Below are 22,930 nucleotides of genomic sequence, written 5' to 3' on the forward strand. Positions count from 1 at the left end.
TAATCCAGACCCTGTGACATCTGTATCAATAGCATCTCTTCACCAGATGGACCCTATCTCTTCCTCCACCATGTGCTGTCTTATCAATTTCCAACACACAAATTCAATGCTTCTCCTCAAAGGTTGCTTTTGACAACTCTTAGTAAAGTGTGTGTGTGGGGTGTTGTGTAGTGGGGTGGTCATTTACAAATGCAAGCACTTGTTCTATTAATCAAAGGATAAAGGCAATAAATCCTGAGGCACATTCAGCCCATCTAGCCTGTGCCAAGGCTCTGAAAAAGAGATCAATTCGTCTCATTGCCCTGCACATTTGCCAGAACCTGGAAAATGATTCCCTTTTTCGGTAGAAAGCAACTTCCCTTTTGAAAAGTAGTTTTGAATCTATTCCACCACCCTTTTAGGCACTGCATTCCAGATTTTAATAATTTGCAGCAAAGAACAATTTCTTCTTATCTCCCTCCTGTTGCCAATCATCTTAAAATGGCATCTCCTGGTTACCAATCCTTCTGCTATGGAAACAGTCTGTCCCTATCTACCAAATCAAAACCTGCACAGTTTTGAACCCAATTCAAAATTATTTTCCTCAAGGCCTACTTCATCCTTCATCCCTGGACAAGTAGTTAAAGACAAAATGAATAAGCAACATTTCAAGAAGTTCACTGAGGCAATTAATAAAAGCAAATTACTGTTGATGCTGGAATCTGAAACCAGCTTTGACAAAGGGTCAGTTAGACTCGAAACATCAGCTCTTTTCTCTCCTTACAGATGCTGCCAGACCTGCTGAGATTTTGCAGCATTTTCTCTTTTGGCCACTGAGGCAATTGTTTAGGAAGAAAACTTTGAACCATAAAATGCCAATTAACCCCTGAAGCCTATTCTTGCCCATGATCTGCTACAATCTATCGTGTTACAGTCCTGCCGACTTAAATGCCAGAGCCAATACATTCTCCATAGTATGCTCGTTAATATTCATTCAAAACCAAAATCAGGTTACCTGGTCACATTCATGCGTTCCTTCTTCTGGCTCTGGACAAATTGATTCCCTTGATGCTACTTAGCCGAGTGGCTACATTTCAAAATAACTTAAGTGGTTGTAAAATAACTTCAAGTGTTAAGCAAATGCAAGCCTTTCCTTTCAGGCGAGTGACCATTTGTCAAGCTGGGATGTGAGACTCGAAATGTATTAAATGTTTCTTCTTCAATTCTGAAATGCTTTCCAATTTAGCTCATCAAAACTCAACTGTTTGGGAGAATAACTCTCCAATCCTTTGCCTTTGTTGTTTTATTTTCCACCTCATTTAGTGTCTATTATTTTACTAGGTACTTTGAACATTTCAGGGACATGATGGCTATGGTATTATCTCTCAGCCAGGTCATGTTTGAACCTTGCTTTGGCAGATAGTGGAAATTGAATTGAATTAAAAAAAAACAGAATTAAGAGTCTGATGATGACTTATGAAAATGTTCTTGATTGTTGAAAAAGTCTATCAGATTCACTGATGTTCTTTAGAGAAGGAAACTTGACATCTTTATCTGGTCTGTCTCCAGCTCCACAGCAAAGCAGTTGATTCTTAACTGCCCCCGGACAACTAATGATGAGCAATAAAAGCCAGACTAGCCAGTGACATCCATATTTTCTGAAAGAGTAAGCAAAAAAGTTTACTGTTGCGTGAGATTAATTCAGAGTTTACACCCTTTAACTCAAGCAATAAGTTAACAGCGAATCTGGCTAAGGGAATTCAATCCATTAGTCACTGCATGACATTGGATGTTGATAAGGACACATAAACAATCTGAGAGTGCTCCACAGTTTATATATTGATAGGCAGTTCACCCTGGTTTAAGGACCTAAAAACCTGGGGTCACAATGACAAAATAGGAGTCTAGCCATTTAGGTGCTAGATGAGGAAAAAGGATTGTTGATCTTTAGAATTCTTTCTTCCAAGGAGAACATTCAAGAATGAGATCGATGGATTTTGGATATAAAGGGATCGAATTGATTTGCTGATAGTGTGCTCCTACTTTGAATGCTCTTTTGTAAATAGTTCCACCTTCTGATGTGGAGCTCTCCATGATGAGAGAGTTTGCTGTGAACCAGATCTAGTGGTTGGGAGAAAAGGCATGGGTATGAGGTGTGGGGAGTACAGTTAAGTAGAGCAGAGAATTCACTCAATCCTTTCCCCAACTCATCAGGCTGCCATTTTAAATTGTGGAAAGCCTTATCACCCAGCTCCTCCAAGTCATTGAGGCCCTCCTTAACATCCAGATTAGATGTTAACAATATAATTTATTTTCAATCTACTATCTTAATGGGAAGGTTGATGTGGAAGAGCAGTGAAAGTATATGGTCAATCCTGCTGTAAGTAGGATTCTGGGTCAGAAAGATTCCTATGTTTTACAGGCTCCACACTGAGGCCTAGAGCAGAGTTTGTTCTCCGAGTCACACTGGTGACTCCTTTGCTGCCTATCATCCCATTTTTAGCATCACTTCCTGATCACGCAGCGCCTCTTCCTATCACATACCAGACTTACAGGGACTTACTTCTCTGGGCCTCTGGCAACAGGTTCTGACACCTAAACTCCTCCTTCCACTCTTCAGCTGAACAGAGCTGGCTACAGTGCTCAGATGGGAGTTGGAGATCTGAACATGGAAATGAGACCCTGGTGTTAACATCTCTCTGGGCCTTGACATGGCAGAATGTTAGTACTCGGTCCCTTGCCCAGAATGATTCCAGGAGAAAGTGAGGTCTGCAGATGCTGGAGATCAAAGTTGAAACTTTATTGCTGGAACAGCACAGCAGGTCAGGCAGCATCCAGGGAACAGGAGATTCGACGTTTCGGGCACAGGCCCTTCTTCAGGAATGAGCAGAGAGTGTTCAGCAGGAGAAGATAAAAGGTAGGGAGGAGGGACTTGGAGGAGGGGAGTTGGAAATGTGATAGGTGGAAAGAGGTCAAGGTGAGGGTGATAGGTCGGAGTAGGGTGGAGGCGGAGAGGTCAAGAAGAAGACTGCAGGTCAGGAAGGCGGTGCCGGGCTGGAAGGATCCGGCTGAGACAAGGTGGGGGGAGGGGGGATGAAGAAACTGGTGAAGTCCAAGTTCATCCCCTGCGGTTGGAGGGTTCCCAGTCGGAAGATAAGACGCTCCTCCTCCGACCGTCGGGTTGTTGTGGTTTGGCGGTGGATGAGTCCAATGACCTGCATATCCTCGGTGGAGTGGGAGGGGGAGTTGAAATGCTGTGCCACAGGTTGGTTGGGTTGGTTCGTCCGGGTGGCCCAGAGGTGCTCCCTGAATCGCTCCGCAAGTAGGCGGCCTGTCTCCCCAATATAGAGGAGGCCACACCGGCTGCAGCGGATGCAGTAGATGATGTGGGTGGAGGTGCAGGTGAATCTGTGGCGGATATGGAAGTTTCCCTTGGGGCCTTGGAGAGAAGTGAGGGGGGAGGTGTGGGCGCAAGTGTTGCACCTCCTGCGGTTGCAAGGGAAGGTGCCGGGAGTGGTGGTTGGGTCGGTGGGGGGTGTGGATCTGACAAGGGAGTCACGGAGGGAGTGGTCTCTACGGAAAGCTGATAGGGGAGGGGAGGGAAATATATCCTTGGTGCTGGGGTCTGTTTGGAGGTGGCGGAAGTGACGGCAGATGATGCGCTGTACATGGAGATTGGTGGGGTGGTAGGTGAGGACCAGTGGGGTTCTGTCCTGGTGGCGGTTGGAGGGGCGGGGCTCAAGGGCGGAGGAGCGGGAAGTGGAGGAGATGCGGTGGAGGGCACCGTCGACCACGTCGGGGGGGAAATTGCGGTCCTTGAAGAAGGAGGCCATCTGTGTTGTACGTATTTTGAACTGGTCCTCCTGGGAGCAGATGCGGCGGAGACGAAGGAATTGGGAGAATGGGATGGCGTTTTTACAGGGGGCGGGATGGGAGGAGGTGTAGTCCAGGTAGCTGTGGGAGTCGGTAGGTTTGTAGTAGATGTCCGTGTTGATTCGGTCGCCTGAGATAGAAACAGAAAGGTCTAGGAAGGGGAGGGAGGAGTCCGAGACTGTCCAGGTGAATTTGAGGTCGGGGTGGAAGGTGTTGGTGTAGTGGATGAACTGTTCAACCTCCTCGTGGGAGCACGAGGTAGCGCCGATACAGTCATCAATGTAGCGAAGAAAAAGATGGGGGGTGGGGCAAGTGTAGTTGCGGAAGATGGATTGTTCCACATACCCTACGAAGAGGCAGGCATAGCTGGGGCCCATGCGGGTGCCCATGGCTACTCCTTTTGTTTGGAGAAAGTGGGAGGATTGGAAAGAAAAGTTGTTCAGGGTGAGGACCAGTTCGGTCAGTCGAAGGAGGGTGTCGGTGGAAGGGTACAGGGTGGTACGGCGGGAAAGGAAGAAGCGGAGTGCTTTGAGTCCTTCGTGATGGGGGATGGAGGTGTACAGGGACTGGATGTCCATGGTGAAGATGAGGCGTTGGGGACCGGGGAAGCGGAAATCCTGGAGGAGGTGGAGGGCGTGGGTGGTGTCACGAACGTAGGTGGGGAGTTCTTGGACTAATGGGGACAGGACCGTGTCGAGGTATGCCGAGATGAGTTCGGTTGGGCAGGAGCAGGCTGAGACGATGGGTCGTCCGGGGCAGTCAGGTTTGTGGATTTTGGGCAGGAGGTAGAAACGGGCGGTTCGGGGTTGTGGGACTATGAGGTTGGAGGCGGTGGATGGGAGGTCCCCTGAGGTGATGAGGTTATGGACGGTCTGGGAGATGATGGTTTGGTGGTGGGGGGTGGGGTCATGGTCAAGGGGACGGTAGGAGGAGGTATCTGCGAGCTGGCGTTTGGCCTCAGCGGTGTAAAGGTCAGTGCGCCAAACTACTACTGCGCCTCCCTTGTCAGCTGGTTTGATGGTGAGGTTGGGGTTGGAACGGAGGGAGTGGAGGGCTGCGCGTTCCGAGGGTGAGAGGTTGGAGTGGGTGGGGGGAGTGTGGGAGTTCAGGTAGCGGTTAATATAGAATGATTCCATCCTGCAATGAAATTAGTGTTTGAATTTGCAGATGTACTGTAGCCACTTGGTACAAGAAGCTACCTGGCCCTCATATTCTAATAAGGATCAGTGACCTCTCAAAAGGACTCAAGGGAAGTAGCTTCAAAGGCAAGGGTGTTCTCCCAAGTATCCTAGTCAATTTGTACCTTCAGCATCCCTAAATAAGATTACCTAGTCTTCTGTTGTTAACAGAACATTTCTGTTCTGTAATTCAACCTCCTTCATTCTCTCCCTGGAGTGTCTTCCAACACTGAATGCCACAACCACCACTGGCAAGGCAACGAGCAATGCACTCAATCCAATCCAGCCACAATGGAGATTCGTGTCAACAACATGGCATTCAATCTGATCCACACTGGCCATCTGGCTACATGAGATTACTACCCTCCCCACTTACTGCCTGCGAGTGGCGTGTACAGGAAGGTTTTGCAAGTTGACACAGAACCTGTTGGACCATATTGTGACAATCTCTTCTTGGTTACAATTCCCTACATTACTGTACTAACTAGACTGCAAGAATCTTGCATTCATTTTGAAGCATTTGGGGAATTCTGAGGCTGTGAAACTTACTATACAAGTACACCTTTGCTCAACCATCTGAAAAAGTAAAGCAAGTTGCAATCCCTGAGTTCTGAATTAGTGAACCTCCAATCAAGGTCACTATATACAATTGGAATAACTGAAATGATTATATGGGTCCATGTGTGTGAAAGTAATGGTTGATTTTGGAAAGCTGGGCTTGTGCTTACTGCAGTCTGGCGAGACTGCTTTCATCAAACAAATCTGTTAGATCCACTTGGATTGTTATGTTGGCTTTGCCAGTGTATCACTTACTGTGTATTGTGGTTCTAACCAACTGTCCTGAATTGTTTTGGAACTACGGAATGGTCACATGACTGGAGGCTATTCATCCCATCTTGTCTGTCCAAAATCTCCCCAAAAACAATTGATCGAATCCACTTGTGCACATGTTCCCTGTAGCCTTGATTTTTTTTTCAGATATTTCTCAGCTCATTATTTTGAAAACCTCAATTGAAATTACCTTCACCACACTGAGGTAGTGTGTTCTGGATCTTAAGTACACATTGTGTAAAAATGATTTCCCCCCCAGTTGTTGTTGCTTCCTTTATCAATCAGTTCAACTATGGATCCTCTTGTTCTTGACTTGCCTGCCAACGGAAACCTTGCTCCTTACCTAATCTGTCCAGGCCTCTCATGAATTTGAACACATCCACCGAATTTCCTTTCAATTTTTTTTTCATGTAGGAGAACTGTCTCAGCTGCTCATTTTCCTCTCATATTGTTAGTGTTTAGAATGGAGGTCAACTCAAAGTATACCTCCGAGGCAGGTTTTTTGGCATTTCCTTGATTCTGGGCAGGATGATCTTCTTTGAATTGGAATATATCCCTTAGTTACATCTTTTCTCAGACAGTAAAGGGTGGGGCAAGAGGTGGAAGGAATTGCATCGCCACTTAGTACTCTGCTGTGAAGGGCTTTGTTACATTCTGAAGCCATGAAAGGTGCTATGTAAATACAAGTCAGTTCTCTCTTCTGCAGGTATTGGGCCTTGGCTGTTTTGGTGGTGGAGATGGAGGGATGGAACAGGACTTACCTCTGAGCAGACCCAAGAGGCACTTGTTAACTGATCAGTTTGAGAATACAGGCACAATGTTTCCATTGTTCAGCATCTCATCCAAATCATCTGAATGTGGGTACATGTTCAAAATGTTTTTGTGAAAAAGTGGCATGGATTCATGAAGGGCAGATCATGCTTAACTGATCTCTTGGAATTCTATGAAGACATAATGAGCACGATGGACAACGGGGACCCAGTAGATGTGGTATACCTAGATTTCCAAAAGGCCTTAGACAAGATGCTGCACAAGAGGCTGCTGCATAAGAAAAAGATGCATGGCGTGATCGGTAAAGTAGCCTTGATAAGTATGTCCCTGTCAGGCAGGGAGGAAGTGGTCAAGTGAGGAAGCTGTGGTTTACTAAAGAATGTGAATCTCTTATCAAGAGGAAGAAGGTGACATATGTAAGGAAGAGATGTGAAGGCTCAGGGTGCTAGAGGGTTACAAGTTAGCCAGGAAAGACCGAAAGAGAAGAGGCAGGAGGTGACATGAGAAGTCGTTGGCAGGTAGGATCAAGGAAAACCTTAAAGCTTTCTAGAGGTATATCAGGAATAAAAGAATGACTAGAGAAAGATTAGAACCAATCAAGGATAGTAGTGGGAAGTTGTGCATGGAGTCTGAGGAGATAGGGGAAGCGCTAAATGATATTTTTTGTCAGTATTCACATTGGAAAAAGGCAACATTGTCAAGGAGAATATTGAGATACAGGCTATTAGACTAGATGGGATTGAGGTTCACAAGGAGGAGGTGTTAGCAATTATGGAAAGTTTGAAAATAGGTAAGTCCCTTTGGGCTGAATGGGATTTATCCTCGGATTCTCCAGGAAGCCAGGGAGGAGATTGCAGAGCCTTTGGCTTTGATCTTTATGTCATCATTGTCTACAGGAATAGTACCAGAAGACTGGAGGATAGCAAATGTTATCCTCTTGTTCAAGAAGGGGAGTAGAGACAACCCTGCTAATTATAGACCAGTGAGTCTTACTTTGATTGTGGGTAAAGTGTTGGAAAAGGTTATAAGAGATAGGATTTATAATCATCTAGTGAGGAATAAGTTAATTAGGGATAGTCAACACAGTGAAGGGTAGCTCATGCCTCACAAATCTTATTGAGTTCTTTGAGTAGGTGATCAAACAGGTCGATGAGGATAAAGCAATTGATGTGGTGTATATGGATTTCAGTAAGGCTTTCAATAAGGTTCCACATGGTAGGCTATTACACAAAATACAGAGGCATGGGATTAAGGGTAATTTAGTGGTCTGGATTAGAAACTAGCTATCTGAAAGAAGACAGAGGGTGGTGGTTGATGGGAAATGTTCATCCTGGAGTTCAGTTACTTGTGGTGTACCACAAGGATCTGTTTTGAGGCCACTGCTGTTTGTCATTTTTATAAATGACCTGGATGAGGGCATAGAAGGATGGGTTAGCAAATAGTGGATGACACTAAGGTCAGTGGAGTTGTGGATAGTGCTGAAGGATGATGCAGGTTACAGAGAGACATAGATAAGCTGCAGAACTGGGCTGAGAGGTGGCAAATGGAGTTTAATGCAGAGAGGTGGTGTCCTCACTGGTGGGCAAGTTGTTGAAGGGAATCCCGAGAGACAGGATGTACATGTATTTGGAAAGGCAAGGACTGATTAGGGATAATCAACATGGCTTTGTGCATGGGAAATCATGTCTTACAAACTTGATTGAACTTTTTGAAGAAGTAACGAAGAGGATTGAAAAGGTGACAGTGATGAAAGTGATATATATGGACTTCATTAAGGCGTTCGACAAGGTTCTCCATGGGAGACGGATTAGCAAGGTTAGATCTCATGGAATACAGAGAGAACTAGCCATTTGGATACAGAACTGGCTTAAAGGTAGAAGACAGAGGGTAGTGGTGGAGGGTTGTTTTTCAGACTGGAGGCCTGTGATCAGTGGATAAGGATCGGTGCTGGGTTTGCTACTTTTCGTCACTTACATAAATGATTTGGATGTGAGCATAAGCGGTATAGTTCGTACGTTTGCAGATGACACCAAAATTGAAGATGTAGCGGATAGCGAAGAAGGTTACCGCAGATTACAATGGGTCAGATGGGCCAATGGGCTGAGGGAAGGCAAATGGAGCATTATTTACATAAATGCGAGGTCCTGCATTTTGGGAAAGCAAACCTTAGCAGGACTTATACCCTTAATGGTAAGGTCCAAGGGAGTGTTGCTGAATAAAGAGACCTTGGAGTGCAGGTTCATAGCTCCTTGAAAATGGAGTCGCAGGTAGATAGGATAGTGAAGAAGGTGTTTGTATGCTTTCCTTTCTTGGTCAGAGTATTGAGTACAGGAATTAGGAGGTCATGTTGTGGCTGTACAGGACATTGGTTAGGCTACTTTTGGAATTTTGCCTGTGATTCTGGTCTCCTTCCCATTGCGAGGACGTTGTGAAACTTGAAAGGGTTCAGAAAAGATTTACAAAGATGTTGCCAGGGTTGGAGGATTTGAGCTATAGGGAGAGGTTGAGTAGGCTCGGGCTGTTTTCCCTGGAGCGTCGGAGGCTGAGGGGTGACCTTATGGAGGTTTATAAAATTAAGAGGGGCATGGATAGGATAAATAGACCAAGTCTTTTCCCTGGGGTGGGGGAGTCCAGAACTTGTGGATCGGGTTGTTTAGGGTGAGAGGGGAAAGATATAAAAGAGACCTAAGGGGCAACTTTTTCATGCAGAGGGTGGTGCGTGTATGGAATGAGCTGCCAGAGGAAGTGGTGGAGGCTGGTACAATTGCAACATTTAAAAGGCATCTGGGTGGATATATGAATAGGAAGGGTTTACAGGGATATGGACTGGGTGCTGGCAGGTGGGACTAGATTGGGTTGGGATATCTGGTCAGTGTGGACGAGTTGGACCGAATGGTCTGTTTCTGTGCTTACATCTCTATGACTCTAAATGTGAGGTGATTCACTTTGGTAGGAGCAACAGGAATAGAGAATACTGGACTAATGGTAAGCTTCTTGGTAGTGTAGATGAGCAGAGAGACTCAGTGTCCACATATATAGATCCGTAAAAGTTACCACCCAGGTTGATCGGGTTGTTAAGAAGGCAGACAGTGTCTTAGCTTTTATTGGTAGAGGGATTGAGTTTCGGAGCCATGAAGTCATGCTGCAGCTGTACAAAACTCTGATGCGACCGCACTCGGAGTATTTCGTACAGTTCTGGTCACTGCATTATAGGAAGGATGTGGAAGCATTGAAAAGGGTGCAGAGGACATTTACTCGGATGTTGCCTGGTGTGGAGAGAAGGTCTTATGAGGAAAGGCTGAAGGACATGAGGCTGTTTTTATTAGCGAGAAGAAGGTTGACAGGTGATTTAATTGAGACATGTAAGATAATCAGAGGGTTAGGTAGGGTGGACAGTGAGCACATTTGTCCTTGGATAGTGATCTAGCATGAGGGGACATAGTTTTAAATTGAGGGATGATAGACATAGGACAGATATCAGAGGTAGTTTCTTTACTCAGAGAGTAGTAGAGATTTCCTGCAGTTGTAGTCTCACCAACGTTAAGGGCATTTAAGTGGTCATTGGATAAACATATGGATGAAAATGGAATAGTGTAGGTTAGATAAGCTTCTGGTTGGTTTCACAGGTTGGTGCAACATCGAGGCATGAAGGGCCTGTACTACGCTGTAATGTTCTATGTTGTATTGGCATGGATAGAGGATTGGTTGACCAACAGGAAGCAAAGATTAGGGATATATGAATGCTATTCTGGTTGGCAATTAGTAACTAGTGGTGTGCGTCAGTGTTGGGACTACAATTATTTACAATTTATGATGATGATTTGGAGTTGGGGACATATGTAGTGTATCAAAATTTGTAGATGACATGAAGATGAGAAATTGAGCAAAGTGTGCAGAGGACTGTGAAACTTTGCAGAGGAACATAGATACTTTAAGTGAGTGGGCAAAGGTCTGGCAAATGGAGTACATTGTTAATAAATGTGAAGTCATTCATTTTGGTAAGAGTAACAGTAAAAAGGATTATTACTTGAATGGTAACAATTTACAGCAAGCTGCTGTGCAGAGGGACTGGTGTCCTTGTGCATGAATCAGAGAAAGTTGGTTTGCAGGTCCAAAAGGTAATTAAGAAGGCAAATGGAATTTTCTCCTTCATTGCTGAAGGGATTGATTTTAAAAGCAGAGAGGTAATATTGCAGTTGTACAAGTTGCTGATGAGGCCACACCTGGAGTACTGCGTGCAGGTTTGGTCTCTTTACTTGAGAAAGGCACTGGCACTGGAGGGGTGTAGAGGAGGTTCACTAGGTTGATTCCGGAGTTAAGAGGATTGGCTTATGAGAAGAGGCTGAGTATACAGGGATTATATTCATTGGAATTTAGAAGAACGAGGGGGGATCTTATGAAAACATATGAAATTATGAAGGGAATACATAAGATAGAAGTAGAGAAGATGTTTCCACTGGCAGGTGAAACTAGGACAAGAGAACATAGCCTCAAATTTAGGGAGAGCAGATTTAGGGCTGAATTGAGAAGGAACTTGTTCACCCAGAAGGTTGTGAATCTATGGACTTCCCTGCCCAGTGCAGTAGTTGACTCTACTTGAGTAAATGATTTTAAAGCTAAGATGGATTTTTTTAACAGTAAAAAAATTAGAGGTTACAGTGGGAGGGTGGGTAAGTGGAGTTGAGGCCACGCAAAGATCAGCCATGATCTTATTGAATGGTGCAGCAGGCTCGAAGGGCCAGATGATCTACTCCTGCTCCTAGTTCTTATGTATTGCCGACAGTCCTCTAGGAAAGGTCCATACAAAGCAGATAGGAACTATTTCTCAGTGGTAATGGGGAAAAAAGCAAGAAATGGACAGAAAGTCATTTCACACTGACATTTGGGGAGAATCCTTGGGTTCTGAATTTGTAGCATTGATTGAAAAAATAATCAGACCCTTGCTGAGGAGTTTAGGTGGCTTGGCAACCTCCATTGTACATCATATTCTGAAGCTGATTGAAGCAAGTGCTCCCTGATGGGCTGAACAACATTTTAACAGAACTGAAAGAGCTGGTTGCAATATCTTTGGGTTAGGAATGAACAGCCCTAGGCTAATCTGCTGCAGAATGGTGTCAGCAGTTTGGCTCAGTTCCCACACTGGCTCAGTTTACCACAAAAGTCCCTCCTTCTCAACCTCACCCCTTTGCATAGGTATGGTGGCCCTCCGGTTCAACCACTACCAGTTGTCTCTCTCTCAAATGAGTAACAATGGGGACTTTTCTTTATCCAATAGCACTGAACATTGACCTTGAGTCATTGTGGTAGTTGAACAACCAGCTTTCTCTAGTTAAAGGAAGATGTGTACTTATGTGTCACCTTTGCATGACCTCAGGGTAACCCATAGTGGTTTATCGCAACCATTTAATTACTTTTTTGTTTCGAAGCTTGGAAACCGTTGTTACATCAGAAACACAGCAGCCAAAACTGTAAGATCCCAAGCAGAAACATGACAATGATTAGATAGTTTTTTTTTTATTTTGGTTAAGGAATAAATGTTAGCTGGGGCATGTCAATCAGAAGTCTCTCTCTTTTTTAAAATAATACCATAGTATTTTTCACAATCACTCCTCAGGAGAGTTGAATCCATGATATAATGGCATCTTCGATAGTGCAACATTCCCTAGATACTGCACTGAAGTCTCAGTCTAGATTGTGCACTCACTAGTAATAGTGGACTCTGTTGGAAAAGTAGAAAAGATGCTTTGGGCTGTTAGTTCATCAATTTGGCCTGTCTAGTGACCATAATGGTGACATTCAACAAAGCAGTTTAGGTCATGTATATTCCTTTCCTCAAGATCATTTGGTTTTTGTCTTCTCCTTTGGATGTGCTCAGTCACATTGTGTGACATCCATTTGGGCAGTCTCATTACCAGATGGCCTCATCATTTACGAATTGGGGGAGAGAGAGAGAGACGGAGAGAGAGACGGAGAGAGAGACGGAGAAAGAGACAGAGAAAGAGACGGAGAGAGACGGAGAGAGACGGAGAGAGACGGAGAGAGAGAGAGCACGCACGAGGACGGGGGGGGGGGGGGGATGAGGGAGGAGAGGGAGGGAGAGGGAGAGGGAGAAGAAGAAGGGGAAGAGAGAGAGACACAGGAGAGAAAGATAGAGTGAGAGAGTGAGAGTGAGTGAGAGAGAGAAAAAAGAGAGAGAGAAAATATAAAGAGCATTAAGGGATTTTTAAAAAAACTGATAATTACTCAAGAATTGTCATGGAGCAACAAAAGCATTCAGGATAGCTCTTCAAAATAGTCTAATGTTTAAAAAAAATGCCAAGCAACGGAGGATTAAACAAGCAACACCCAAGGGAAGGGCAATGAGACAACCCTGGAAACACATCGAGTTTGTAAAATTTATTCCAACATGCTTTTTAAAAAATATGCCCAACTCCTTTACCAACTTTGAACAGTGGTAAAGACAATTAACAGTACAGATGTGTAGGTGTACAATAGGGATCACAGACATCAAATACTGACTTCCATGTCTTCAGTTTTTTTTCTTATATTTTTTCTTTTCTTTTTTTAAAATTTATTTCCTTTTATTTTACAATGATCTCTGTGCTTTTGTTACCTGCATTTATATATGGTTTTACCCCATACAAGTGTTGCAAGGTGCAGTACTAGAAATTGGTGTTTCAAAATAATTACAGGCAATTTTACCAATTACATAGTATACCTATATGTATTTACAGTTGTCTTTTTTGGAATGTATTGCCTTTTTTAAACAAAAGAAGTATATAAACTTTTCCTTTTAAACAGACAATATTATTACACAATCTCTGAAAAGGAGAACAATCAATATTCTTGAAAAGTATCAAATTTAACAAGACGGATTCCACGTTAACACTACAGGAATTAAAGTGAGATTAAGTGCCAAACTGCTGATATCATGCAAGTTGTACAATTCAAGATCTTCCTTTTCCTTTCATTAGAAAATCTTCAAGACCGCCAAATATTTTGGCAACAAATGTTTTTCATATAAAAAAAAGAGACAGTGTCCCTTTTCACTGGCCCATTGCAGGCTTGGTTCTGAGGCTTATTTAAGTGAAAATACTGCTAATTTAATAATGCACCCATTTTGTTTGTTTTAAGAAAAGTAACAGTCAGTGATACGTTACAGAAATTCATTCAGAAAATCAGTCAGCTGGCCTTAAATTGTAACATTATGCTGCAATGATCAAAATTGCATCAAAGCCTGAATGAGACAGCATGGAAACTCCGTAACTCTGAAACAAGAACTCTGTCTCTTTGAATTCATCACACACAGTGGAATAAGGTTTCCCTGGCTGTAAACAGAGCATTTTTCCCAAGTAGAAACGTGATGATAACAAAGGAATATTATATTTCAATGCCAAAAGCAATTATTTCAATAAAAAGGGCAAAATTTTTAAAATAAAAAGGGGCACTATGTGGGGAAAGGGGTTATGAGATTTGATAATAGAACAAATGACGCAGGTAAACCTTCAGACCACTGTAGTAATGGGGAATTTCTAAGTTTGCATTAGCTAGCTAAATTTAAAATAATACTATGCATAAGCATTTGAGTGCAGCCAAAATGATGGAATGTCATAGAGCAAATATAAAACTTAAGAACTCTTTCACATCACCTATATTCCACTTGAAAGTGTCTGAAATGCTTTTAAGTGCATTTTATGTACATTACATTTATATCTAAAATTACATTCAATAGAACTGACAAAGTATTGCAGACTGCGGACAAAATCGTTTCAATTGAGACAAGGTACTAAAAAAAGACACTGCTGAAAAGACAGCCCACCAGTAACTGTCCTCAGCTTTTCTCTCCCCACCCCCACCCAAACAAGGCCACAACAAACATTAAAAGTAAGTAAAAATAGGAGGTTCCCCAAAAGCATCTTTGGACTTGGGAACTGTGCATCCTTCAACTCATTACTTAAAAGTTCTGCATCTCAAAGTTGTTAACATTGCTGGATAAAGAAAAAAGATGACAGTCCATCTAGTTCACCTACTACCATCCCGCTGGTCACATATTAAATGACTAATTATGGCGATTAATCTCTCTTTATCGTTTAGTCTACAACAGACCCAGACATGATGCAAAAAAATGCCCTCAGTGGTGGACAGCTTTGAGAACCGTAGGACTAAAAGTTCCTCTCAAGCATTAAATAGCAGATTATTCACAGGGTACTGGCATGATTCGTAGTTCATGATCTTTTGGGTCAGTGTTTTATTACAAAGCTATATTCCAAAGGAAAATGGACCCCCACAGTCTTGGAATCTGTGATACTGACCCTGGTGCAACTTTGCTACATAAATGATTTTCCTTGTTGTCTTCAAATGTTTGAAATTCTCTTTTCTCCAGACTAATAGAAGGCGTTAAATGTGAAAGAATCCTTATCAGGATAGCCTAAGTGCTGAGAGTCAATCATTGCAAAAAGGTAAACAAAACCATGGTCAAAATTAATTTTTTTGTAATCATTTCTGCGTAAGAAGCTATAAAAAGCGCACAGAAAGACCACCAAGATGCTGAGAAAATGTAGCCATTTATAAACAATTAAATACAGAATACAATAAATATGCTTCATAGAATTATTTCTGTACACAAGCAGTTTACATTTTATCAATATAAAAATAAGTCTTCAGTGCATCATCACACCAATGTTTTAATCCCTTTTGTTTCATGTGATTTGACTCAAAGTAATTCCAAATGAAAAAACAGACAGCTACTCTGAATCAATTACATTGCTTTTAAAAATATTCACAGCCTCAAATCATTTTCTCTTCACCGCTTCCCCCCCTTCCCTCCCATCCTATACATCTGTAGCCACAAAATAAAAGAGAAAGGCACAAGTAACTGTGTACATTTAAATAATACTGGACTTGGACAATTTTAAACAGGAATTTTCTGATGATTTTGGTCATGTTTACTATATATATATGTGAATGCTTTGTTCTAACAACATTCATGAGTATGAGGAAGGAAAATAGTGTTGACAAATGCCCAATGCATCTTCTTCAAAGATGAATCTGCATGGCTGTGGATGCTATGAACTTCCTGTCTTATTGTCCTTTTGCATATCAAGGTGCACAAAGCCTTCACCCTTATACTCTGGGTTGCTTCCACTTTGCGTTCGAACTGGGTGAGATTGTCCACTTGAAGCAGTCCTGCCAGCACCGGTTTGGAAAGAGTGGGAAGGACTCGAAGAGTCTGATGAACTACTAGCACTTCCTTGTAAAGGATGTGTAGGTTCCGTGGTGGCTAAAGTGCGGGCTGACTCATAATAGGTGTCTGTACACCCAAACTGCTTCGTGCTCAGATCCTTTGAAGATCCTTCTCCACTTGTCGAAGGCTTTGGATAGTGCTCGTGGCTGGTGCTGGGGCTGTCCAGTCTGGCTGAGCCAGCATCTTGCCCCGAGTGGCTCAGAGCAGCGATAGTGCTGGGTTCAGAATAAATTGGTACCCTGTATTCCTCCTGTTTGTATGCTGTTGCTTTGTCTAACTCAACAGTCTCTATCCTCTGTAAAGTAATACTTGGTTTACTACTTCTAGCAAGAGAAGGTACTGTCACAACAGGGGCTGTGGGAACAGAAAGCTGCGGTAAAGGCAAAGGTTTTGAAGTTGTTGCTCCAGCAGATTTGGGTCTTAGCAAAACCCCCTCTTCGAAATGTATTGTGGCCTCTGTCCTAGTTGCACTAAAGGGATCAGGTGCAGTTGGATTCACAGGAATGCCTGACTGTAGAGAGACTATTGGAGAAGGCACCAAGCCTGGCCTTGTCTGAACCATCTGTATTCCACCAATTGGAATCATGGGGTAGGGTGTCCTGACCAACTGTTGAGAGTGCAGAGGAAGATGACTGAAAACATAATCTTGTGCGGTCCCAGACAGCCCACTGTAACTTTGTCCTTCATGTGCAGTTTGTGTATTTCTTGAAGAAAGAAAATGCAAGGCATGGGACGGTGTACTTGGCTCTTCATGTATACTGTGGTAGCCCATTCTAGACATCTTCTGTACAGTAGAAAAGGAAGAGGAGATTAATTACATATTTCTGATTACAAAGTTCTCTCTTATAATTCATTTATTATTGATCTCTACATTCCCTAAATTCTGAAATTTTGCGTGTCCCAATTTTATTCACTTCACCATTAACAGTTGTGTATCAGCTGCCTAGATCTTAAGTTCTGGAATTCCCTCCAGTTCTCTCTCTGCCTCTTGACTGTCATTAAAGATGTTCCTTAAAATGCATTCCTTTGACCAAGCTTTTAATCACTGGTCCAATATCTCCTTCATCGGTTCACTATCAAATGTTTGTTTGATAATGTACCTGTGAAGTCACTTGGAATATTTCACGTTAATTGTCAGTTATTGAATTTTGCTCAAAGTGAATATATTCACAGAACCCTAGATCAATGCAAAATATTATTAAACACTTTAATTTTAAACCCTCACAGCTTCACCCTTTCAATTCGCTGTAAACTCATTGCTGTCTGCTTAGGTCGCTCTCATTCTTTACAGATCCTACTTAAATTTCCTCCGTTTGGTCACCCTCTCCTAACATCCTCATGTTGCCCATTTTCTCCTTGCACCTCTGAAGCACCTTTAGATTAAGGCATTGTATAAATGTAAATTGAGTCATCATTACAGGTGATAAACTTGGTTTACTTATGGGCAAAACACAAATTGGGAGCCATAGATACAAGTCAGTCACTAACAAATCCAAAATGGAATTTAGGAAAATCTGTTTTAGATTAGTTTAGACTACCTACAGTGAGGAAACAGGCCCTTCGGCCCAACCAGTCCACACCAACCCTCCGATGAGCAACCCACCCAGACCATTTCCCTTTGACTAATGCACCTAACAATTTAGCAATTTAGCATGGCCAATTCACCTAACCTGCACATCTTTGGACTGTGGGAGGAAACCAGAGCACCTGGAGGAAACCCACACAGACACAGGGAGAATGTGCAAACTCCACACAGTCAGTTGCCCAAGGCGGGAATTGAATCCGGGTCCCTGGCGCTGTGAGGCAGCAGTGCTAACCACTGTGCTGCCCCCACAGACTGGTTCGGAATGCGGAAACTGTTACCGAGTAGGACTAGTTGAGGTGAATAGTATGAACCATCAGTTCTCACATTTTGAATCCGGACCCTTAATGCTGTCACAGAGGTAACATTCGGTGTTGAATGCTCCTTCTCCAAACACCAACGATGGATACAGTGGGTTATAGACCAGTCGCAGCTATGGGCAGAGAAATGGCAAATGGAGCTCAATCAACTGTGAGGAGCTGCACTTTGGGAGATCAAATGTTAAGGAAAAGTATACAAGCAGGACTCTGAACAGCACTGATGTACAGAAGGATCTTGGGGTTCAAGTCCATAGCTTGCTGAGAGTGGCCATGCAAGTAAACAGGATGGTAAAGAAGGCCTATGGCATGTTTGCCTTTACTGGTCAAGGAATTGAGTACAGAAGTCAGGATGTCATGTTGCAGTTTCATAAGATTTTGGTTAGGCTACACTTAGAGTATTGTATTCAATTGCGGTCACTGCAGTACAGGGAGGATGTGGAGGCTTTGGAGAGGGTGCAGAAGAGGTACACCAGGATGCTGTCTGGTTTAGAGGGGATGAACTATAAAGAGAGGATAGGAAAACTGGGTTGTTTTCTCTGGAGAAGCAGAGGCTGAAGGCAGACTTGATAGAAGTCTATAAAATTATGAGATGCATAGATAGGGTCGACAGTCAGTATCTTATTTCCAGAGTTGAAATGTCTAAAACTAGGAGGCATGCATTTAAAGTGAGAGGGTGCCAGTTCAAAGGAGATATGAGGGGCAAGTTTTTTTTTTTACACAGAGCGGTAGGATACTGGAACATGCTGTCAGTGGAGATGGTAATAGGCAGATATGTTAGTGGTGTTTAAGGGACTTTTAGACAAGTGCATGAATATATGCAAGGATATGCAGGGAGAAGTGGCATCAAATTGGCATCATATTCGACACAACATCATGGGCCAGAGAGCCCATTCTGGTGCTGTACAGTTTTATATTCTATGTTCTACGTTCTAAGAGTGTGGAGAGGAAGCAATGCTGTCCAGAGGTAGCGACAGGGTTAGCGCTGACATACTGGATCAATGCCACCCAACAGCGAGGCGTGGACAGCGAATTCAAAATGCGCTTCAACTTCAAAAGATACTTTTAGTGGTGAGTGCTGAGTGAGGTCAGGATGCCTGCACACTAACTTGGCACAGTTAGAAGCTGGCAAGTTTAATTTGGATGGAGATTAAGAATAAATGGAAGGTCATGCAGCTGAGCTGTGAAGGTGAGTGATGGCTTCAGAGCTGGCTGAGTTCTGCTCCAGTCTGTCTATTGTACAGGCTCCCTTTTCCCTAGGCAAGCAACTCTGCTTCACAGACACTGGCAGACAGACCAAAGGAGTGAAGGAGAGAGAGGATGAGAGTGTATATACTGGGAAGAGAGGCTGCTGAGTGAATGAGTGTTGGAGAATGGAATTGGGAAGAGATGTTGGTGTGTCTGGGGGCAACAGCCCTTTAGAAAGGTGCATAAGCACATGTATTTTCATTGCAAACAGTTTGTAATGTCAGCACTGTTAGAGCACTTCTTTTGTTCCAATCAACCAAAGTCATTTTCATGACTCACGGATCAAATTGAGTGCTTCTAGATATAGAGTTAAGCTCTCTCTGAATTCTCTCAATAATGTACAGCCACCCAGCCTTTGCTGATGCACTTGTGGCAATTACATTGATGGTGGTCTGAGTTATATTACATCTAAGGCCAAGTTATGGAAATGTCCTGAAAATAAAGGGAGCAAGATGGAATAAGAAACAGGAGGCACAAAAAGGAAAAAAGTAAAAGTGAAATGTATGTATGCAAAAACACAGCTAAGGAATACATTACAGCAAGGAGCAGTAATAAATTGCAATTTGCAGAATTGCAGTGAAATGTGCCCCAGAATGATAGCTACCATCATTTGATTCCAACAAAACCAAGGGAAAGTAGAAAAACAATTTTAAAGAAAAAGAGACTTGTCTGCTTCCAGAAAATGAATGACCTGGGTTCTCAAGAAAACACAGTCAGCAACACAGTGTGGAATGGTCCACAAGGAGGTAGCTGACAAAGGCATGGTGGCATCCTGGTTATGTTACTGGTCTATTAAACCATAGGGTGAAAGCTTAAATCCCAATGTTTGAGAACATCATGGAATCTTACAGCACAAAACAGGCACTTCAGCCCATTGAGTATGAACCACCACCTACACTAGTCCCACCTTCCCGCACTAGGTCCATAACCTGAAATCGAGAAAAAAATGACCAGTAGTAAAAGTGACTAAAAAGTGACTAAAGTGACTGGTAGAATCTTATGAATGAAGATATCCTTTAGGGAAGGAACCTTATGGCCTTCAGTTTCATTACAACATGGCTGACTCTTAACTGCCTAATGAAATGTCTAGCATGCCACAAGACAATAGTGAAAGAGAGCAACTGAAGTGAGGCAATACTTGCTGGCCTTGCCAAAGATGCCCATATTCCAAGAGTGATTAGACAAGGGATCTTTCAGCAAGAGATTTTTATCTTTAAGAACAGTCCTTTATTGCACTTGGCTTTGCTAAGGTGAATGCAGTTGATTGACTTACTCAGCTATTTCAGAGAAAGTGAAGAGTCAATTGTATGACTGTGGGTCTGGTGTAATGTAGAGGGCACAGCAGATAACGACGACCAGTTTGCTTCCCTCAGCAGGAACATTGAATCAGATGGGTTCTTACAACAATCACACAAGTTTATGCTTACCATTACTGATACTAGCTTTTTCATTCAAGATTTAGTTAATTAACTGAATTTAAATTCCCCAGTTGTAGTGGTGAGACTTAAACTTGTGTTCCTGGATTTTTAGTCCAGACTTCAGGGTTACCCCATAATCACTTGCTGTTGAGCCTTGAGGGCAGAATTTTAAAACAGTTTGATTGTCTGGAAGGCAGAAGAGGAATGGCACAGCTGAACTAGATATGCCTAGCACCAGTAATGTTAAGCCATTCTTCACCATTGGGGGAAACTTTATGGAGTACCTTTATCTTTCTTACCAATTTAGATTCAGATTGTTCTGGCTCTTTGCTAGATATCCTTGGAGGTAGACCCACCGAAGATGAGTCACTGTGCTTTGCAGGAAAAGAGGAGCATTGGGCACTCTGCCAACTTGATGTCAGGCATTTACTTGGCAATTCATCTTTTGCTGGAGACAAGTGTCTTACAGATGATTCTTGCTGCACAGGTGACAATTGTCTCCTTGGAGAGATCTCCCTTGCTGGAGACAGATACCTTGAAGGCAGCATTTTCATACCCGGTGACAAAGTTCTCCCAGGTGACACATCTCTTTCTGGTGACAAATGTTTTCGAGGTGACGCTCTCCCAGATGACACTTCGATCCTCGGTGATAGACATCTCTTGGGTGACACCTCTCTGCCTGGAGAGAGACGTCTCCTTGGTGACATACCTCTCCCTGGTGATGGGCAGCTCCTGGATGATAATTCCCTGCCTGGTGAAAAGCGTCTCCGAGGTGACATTTCTTTTCTTGGGGAAAAGTGCTCTTGAACTGATGCCTCTCTCTCTGGTGATGTGTGTCTCCCAGATGGAATGTCCCCTCCTGGATATAAAAGGCTATGAGGCGATGATTCCCTCTTCGGAGACCATGGCCTTCTAGGTGACGTATCTCTTGATGGTGGAATATCTGGACTTAGCACAGTCTGCCTTTTCATCAGAGGATCGCCTTGCTTCAGTAGAAAATGCTCAGCAGATGGCAATGGTGGTATTGAAATACTTCCTTCAGGTTTTGCCTGTGAGACACCATGACACACAGGAACCATGCCCGGCTCGGAGGATTTCATTGGCTGAACTTGAGATGGTGACCCGGGGCAACCCGTCGATGAATACTGACTGGTTAAACTAGATCCCTGCTTCAAAGTGGTCTCTAATGATGGGATGGTTGTTTCCCCTCTGTATGAAGTTGACACAGTCCCAGCTGTTTGTGGACTGGTACTTGCAATCTCTGAAGACCTCACAAACTGTTCCTCTTCCTCTTCCTCTTCATCATCATCGTCGTTGTCATCATCATCATCTGACTCCTCAACATCTGAAAACTGATGCTCTTCTCCTGGTTCTGTGCCTTCGATTTCTTCTGCTTTCTTCAACTTTTCTTCACTGGTTCCTAAATCAGAGATATGGGCAAAAAAGTAACATTAAAAAATGAACATTGCATTTATTGTCTTTTACAGGGACAAATTCATGCACTCACCCTCTCATTAAAATAACAAGCAAAAGTACTCAAACCACCCAGAAACCTTTCATTTTAGAGAGAGAGCCAAATCCAAGGTGACTTATCTTGCAACAATTTTTTCAGAAGCATGTATCCCAATACTCAGAGGTGGTCCCTTAGGACTATGTCTATATTCACAAAGGATTTCTTCCCTTTGCTATTGACAGAAGTCTGAAAAACATCACTCTATGTAAATAATTAGGACACAGCTGACATAGTTAAAATGAAAACATTCTAAATGTTTCAGAAATCTGGCACCAAACTTAGTCCCGTTCTCTATCTGTTCTACCAAATGAGTCCTTTGTGCCTCTAAAATGGCTGTTTTGTTTCAATATGGTATCCTGAACCATGGCCTGAGATTCATTGCTGTCAAGTGAGGACTGGCAGGGATTTTACAAAGCCCATCTTCTGACTGAAAGTACTTCCTGCCTCGGAGGGGCCTCCCCCACATGGGATCTCAAAGACAGAGAGAATGCTTCACAACTCATGATGGCAGTGTTCCAACCCCAAGCTGTTTCTGGAAGATTCCTTCCAAATGCAACTAACAGAAGGCAGAAGCTTCTCAGTCCAGTGGAGGTCGAGTTCAAGGTGAGTTGAGGAAGAACTTGAGAGAAATATGTGTCCACTCAGTGATCCCAGAGGTTCTTGCTCCTTGGAGAGATCACCAGAGGCAGGTCAATAATTGATAGGCCAGATAGCCAAACTGGATGTCTACAGGCCCATTTGAGCTGACTGATCCAATTACTGGAGATGTCCCCACTGTGGGGAAATTGAGCAGGGGTGTGGAGGTGGCTTGCATATGGCTGATCGTGGGAGAGGGGGCCCAAAAAGCCTCCTGTTTCAATACCCGCCCCCCCCGCCCCCACCTCCCAGCAGTCATCCTTACTCAGGTATTGCAGCCAACCTCCTGAAAGATTCTCCCCATCTTAGTGGCCCTACAGCGGTGCTCCGCCCAACTTCT

At 43.3% G+C, this 22,930-nt stretch overlaps 1 protein-coding gene across 6 annotated transcripts in view; it reads right to left on the reverse strand.

The window, feature by feature from the left end:
• Positions 1–13,015: 13,015 nt before the first annotated feature.
• The window catches only part of hivep3b (HIVEP zinc finger 3b), a 399,719-nt gene continuing 389,804 nt past the window's right edge, over positions 13,016–22,930 (reverse strand). For all 6 annotated transcript variants that reach the window (XM_087976806.1, XM_043717599.2, XM_087976805.1 and 3 more), the window contains 2 exons: positions 20,741–21,861; positions 13,016–16,660 (listed from right to left, as the gene is read on the reverse strand). In XM_087976806.1, the coding sequence (XP_087832932.1) occupies positions 15,698–16,660; positions 20,741–21,861 (2,084 nt within the window). In that variant the 3' untranslated portion in view covers positions 13,016–15,697. The remainder of the gene's footprint in view (positions 16,661–20,740; positions 21,862–22,930) is intronic.

Source organism: Chiloscyllium plagiosum, unplaced genomic scaffold (assembly GCF_037043375.1).
Source record: "Chiloscyllium plagiosum isolate Xiang-an unplaced genomic scaffold, Cpla_swu_hap1 HiC_scaffold_30, whole genome shotgun sequence".
Taxonomy (NCBI): Eukaryota; Metazoa; Chordata; class Chondrichthyes; order Orectolobiformes; family Hemiscylliidae; genus Chiloscyllium; species Chiloscyllium plagiosum.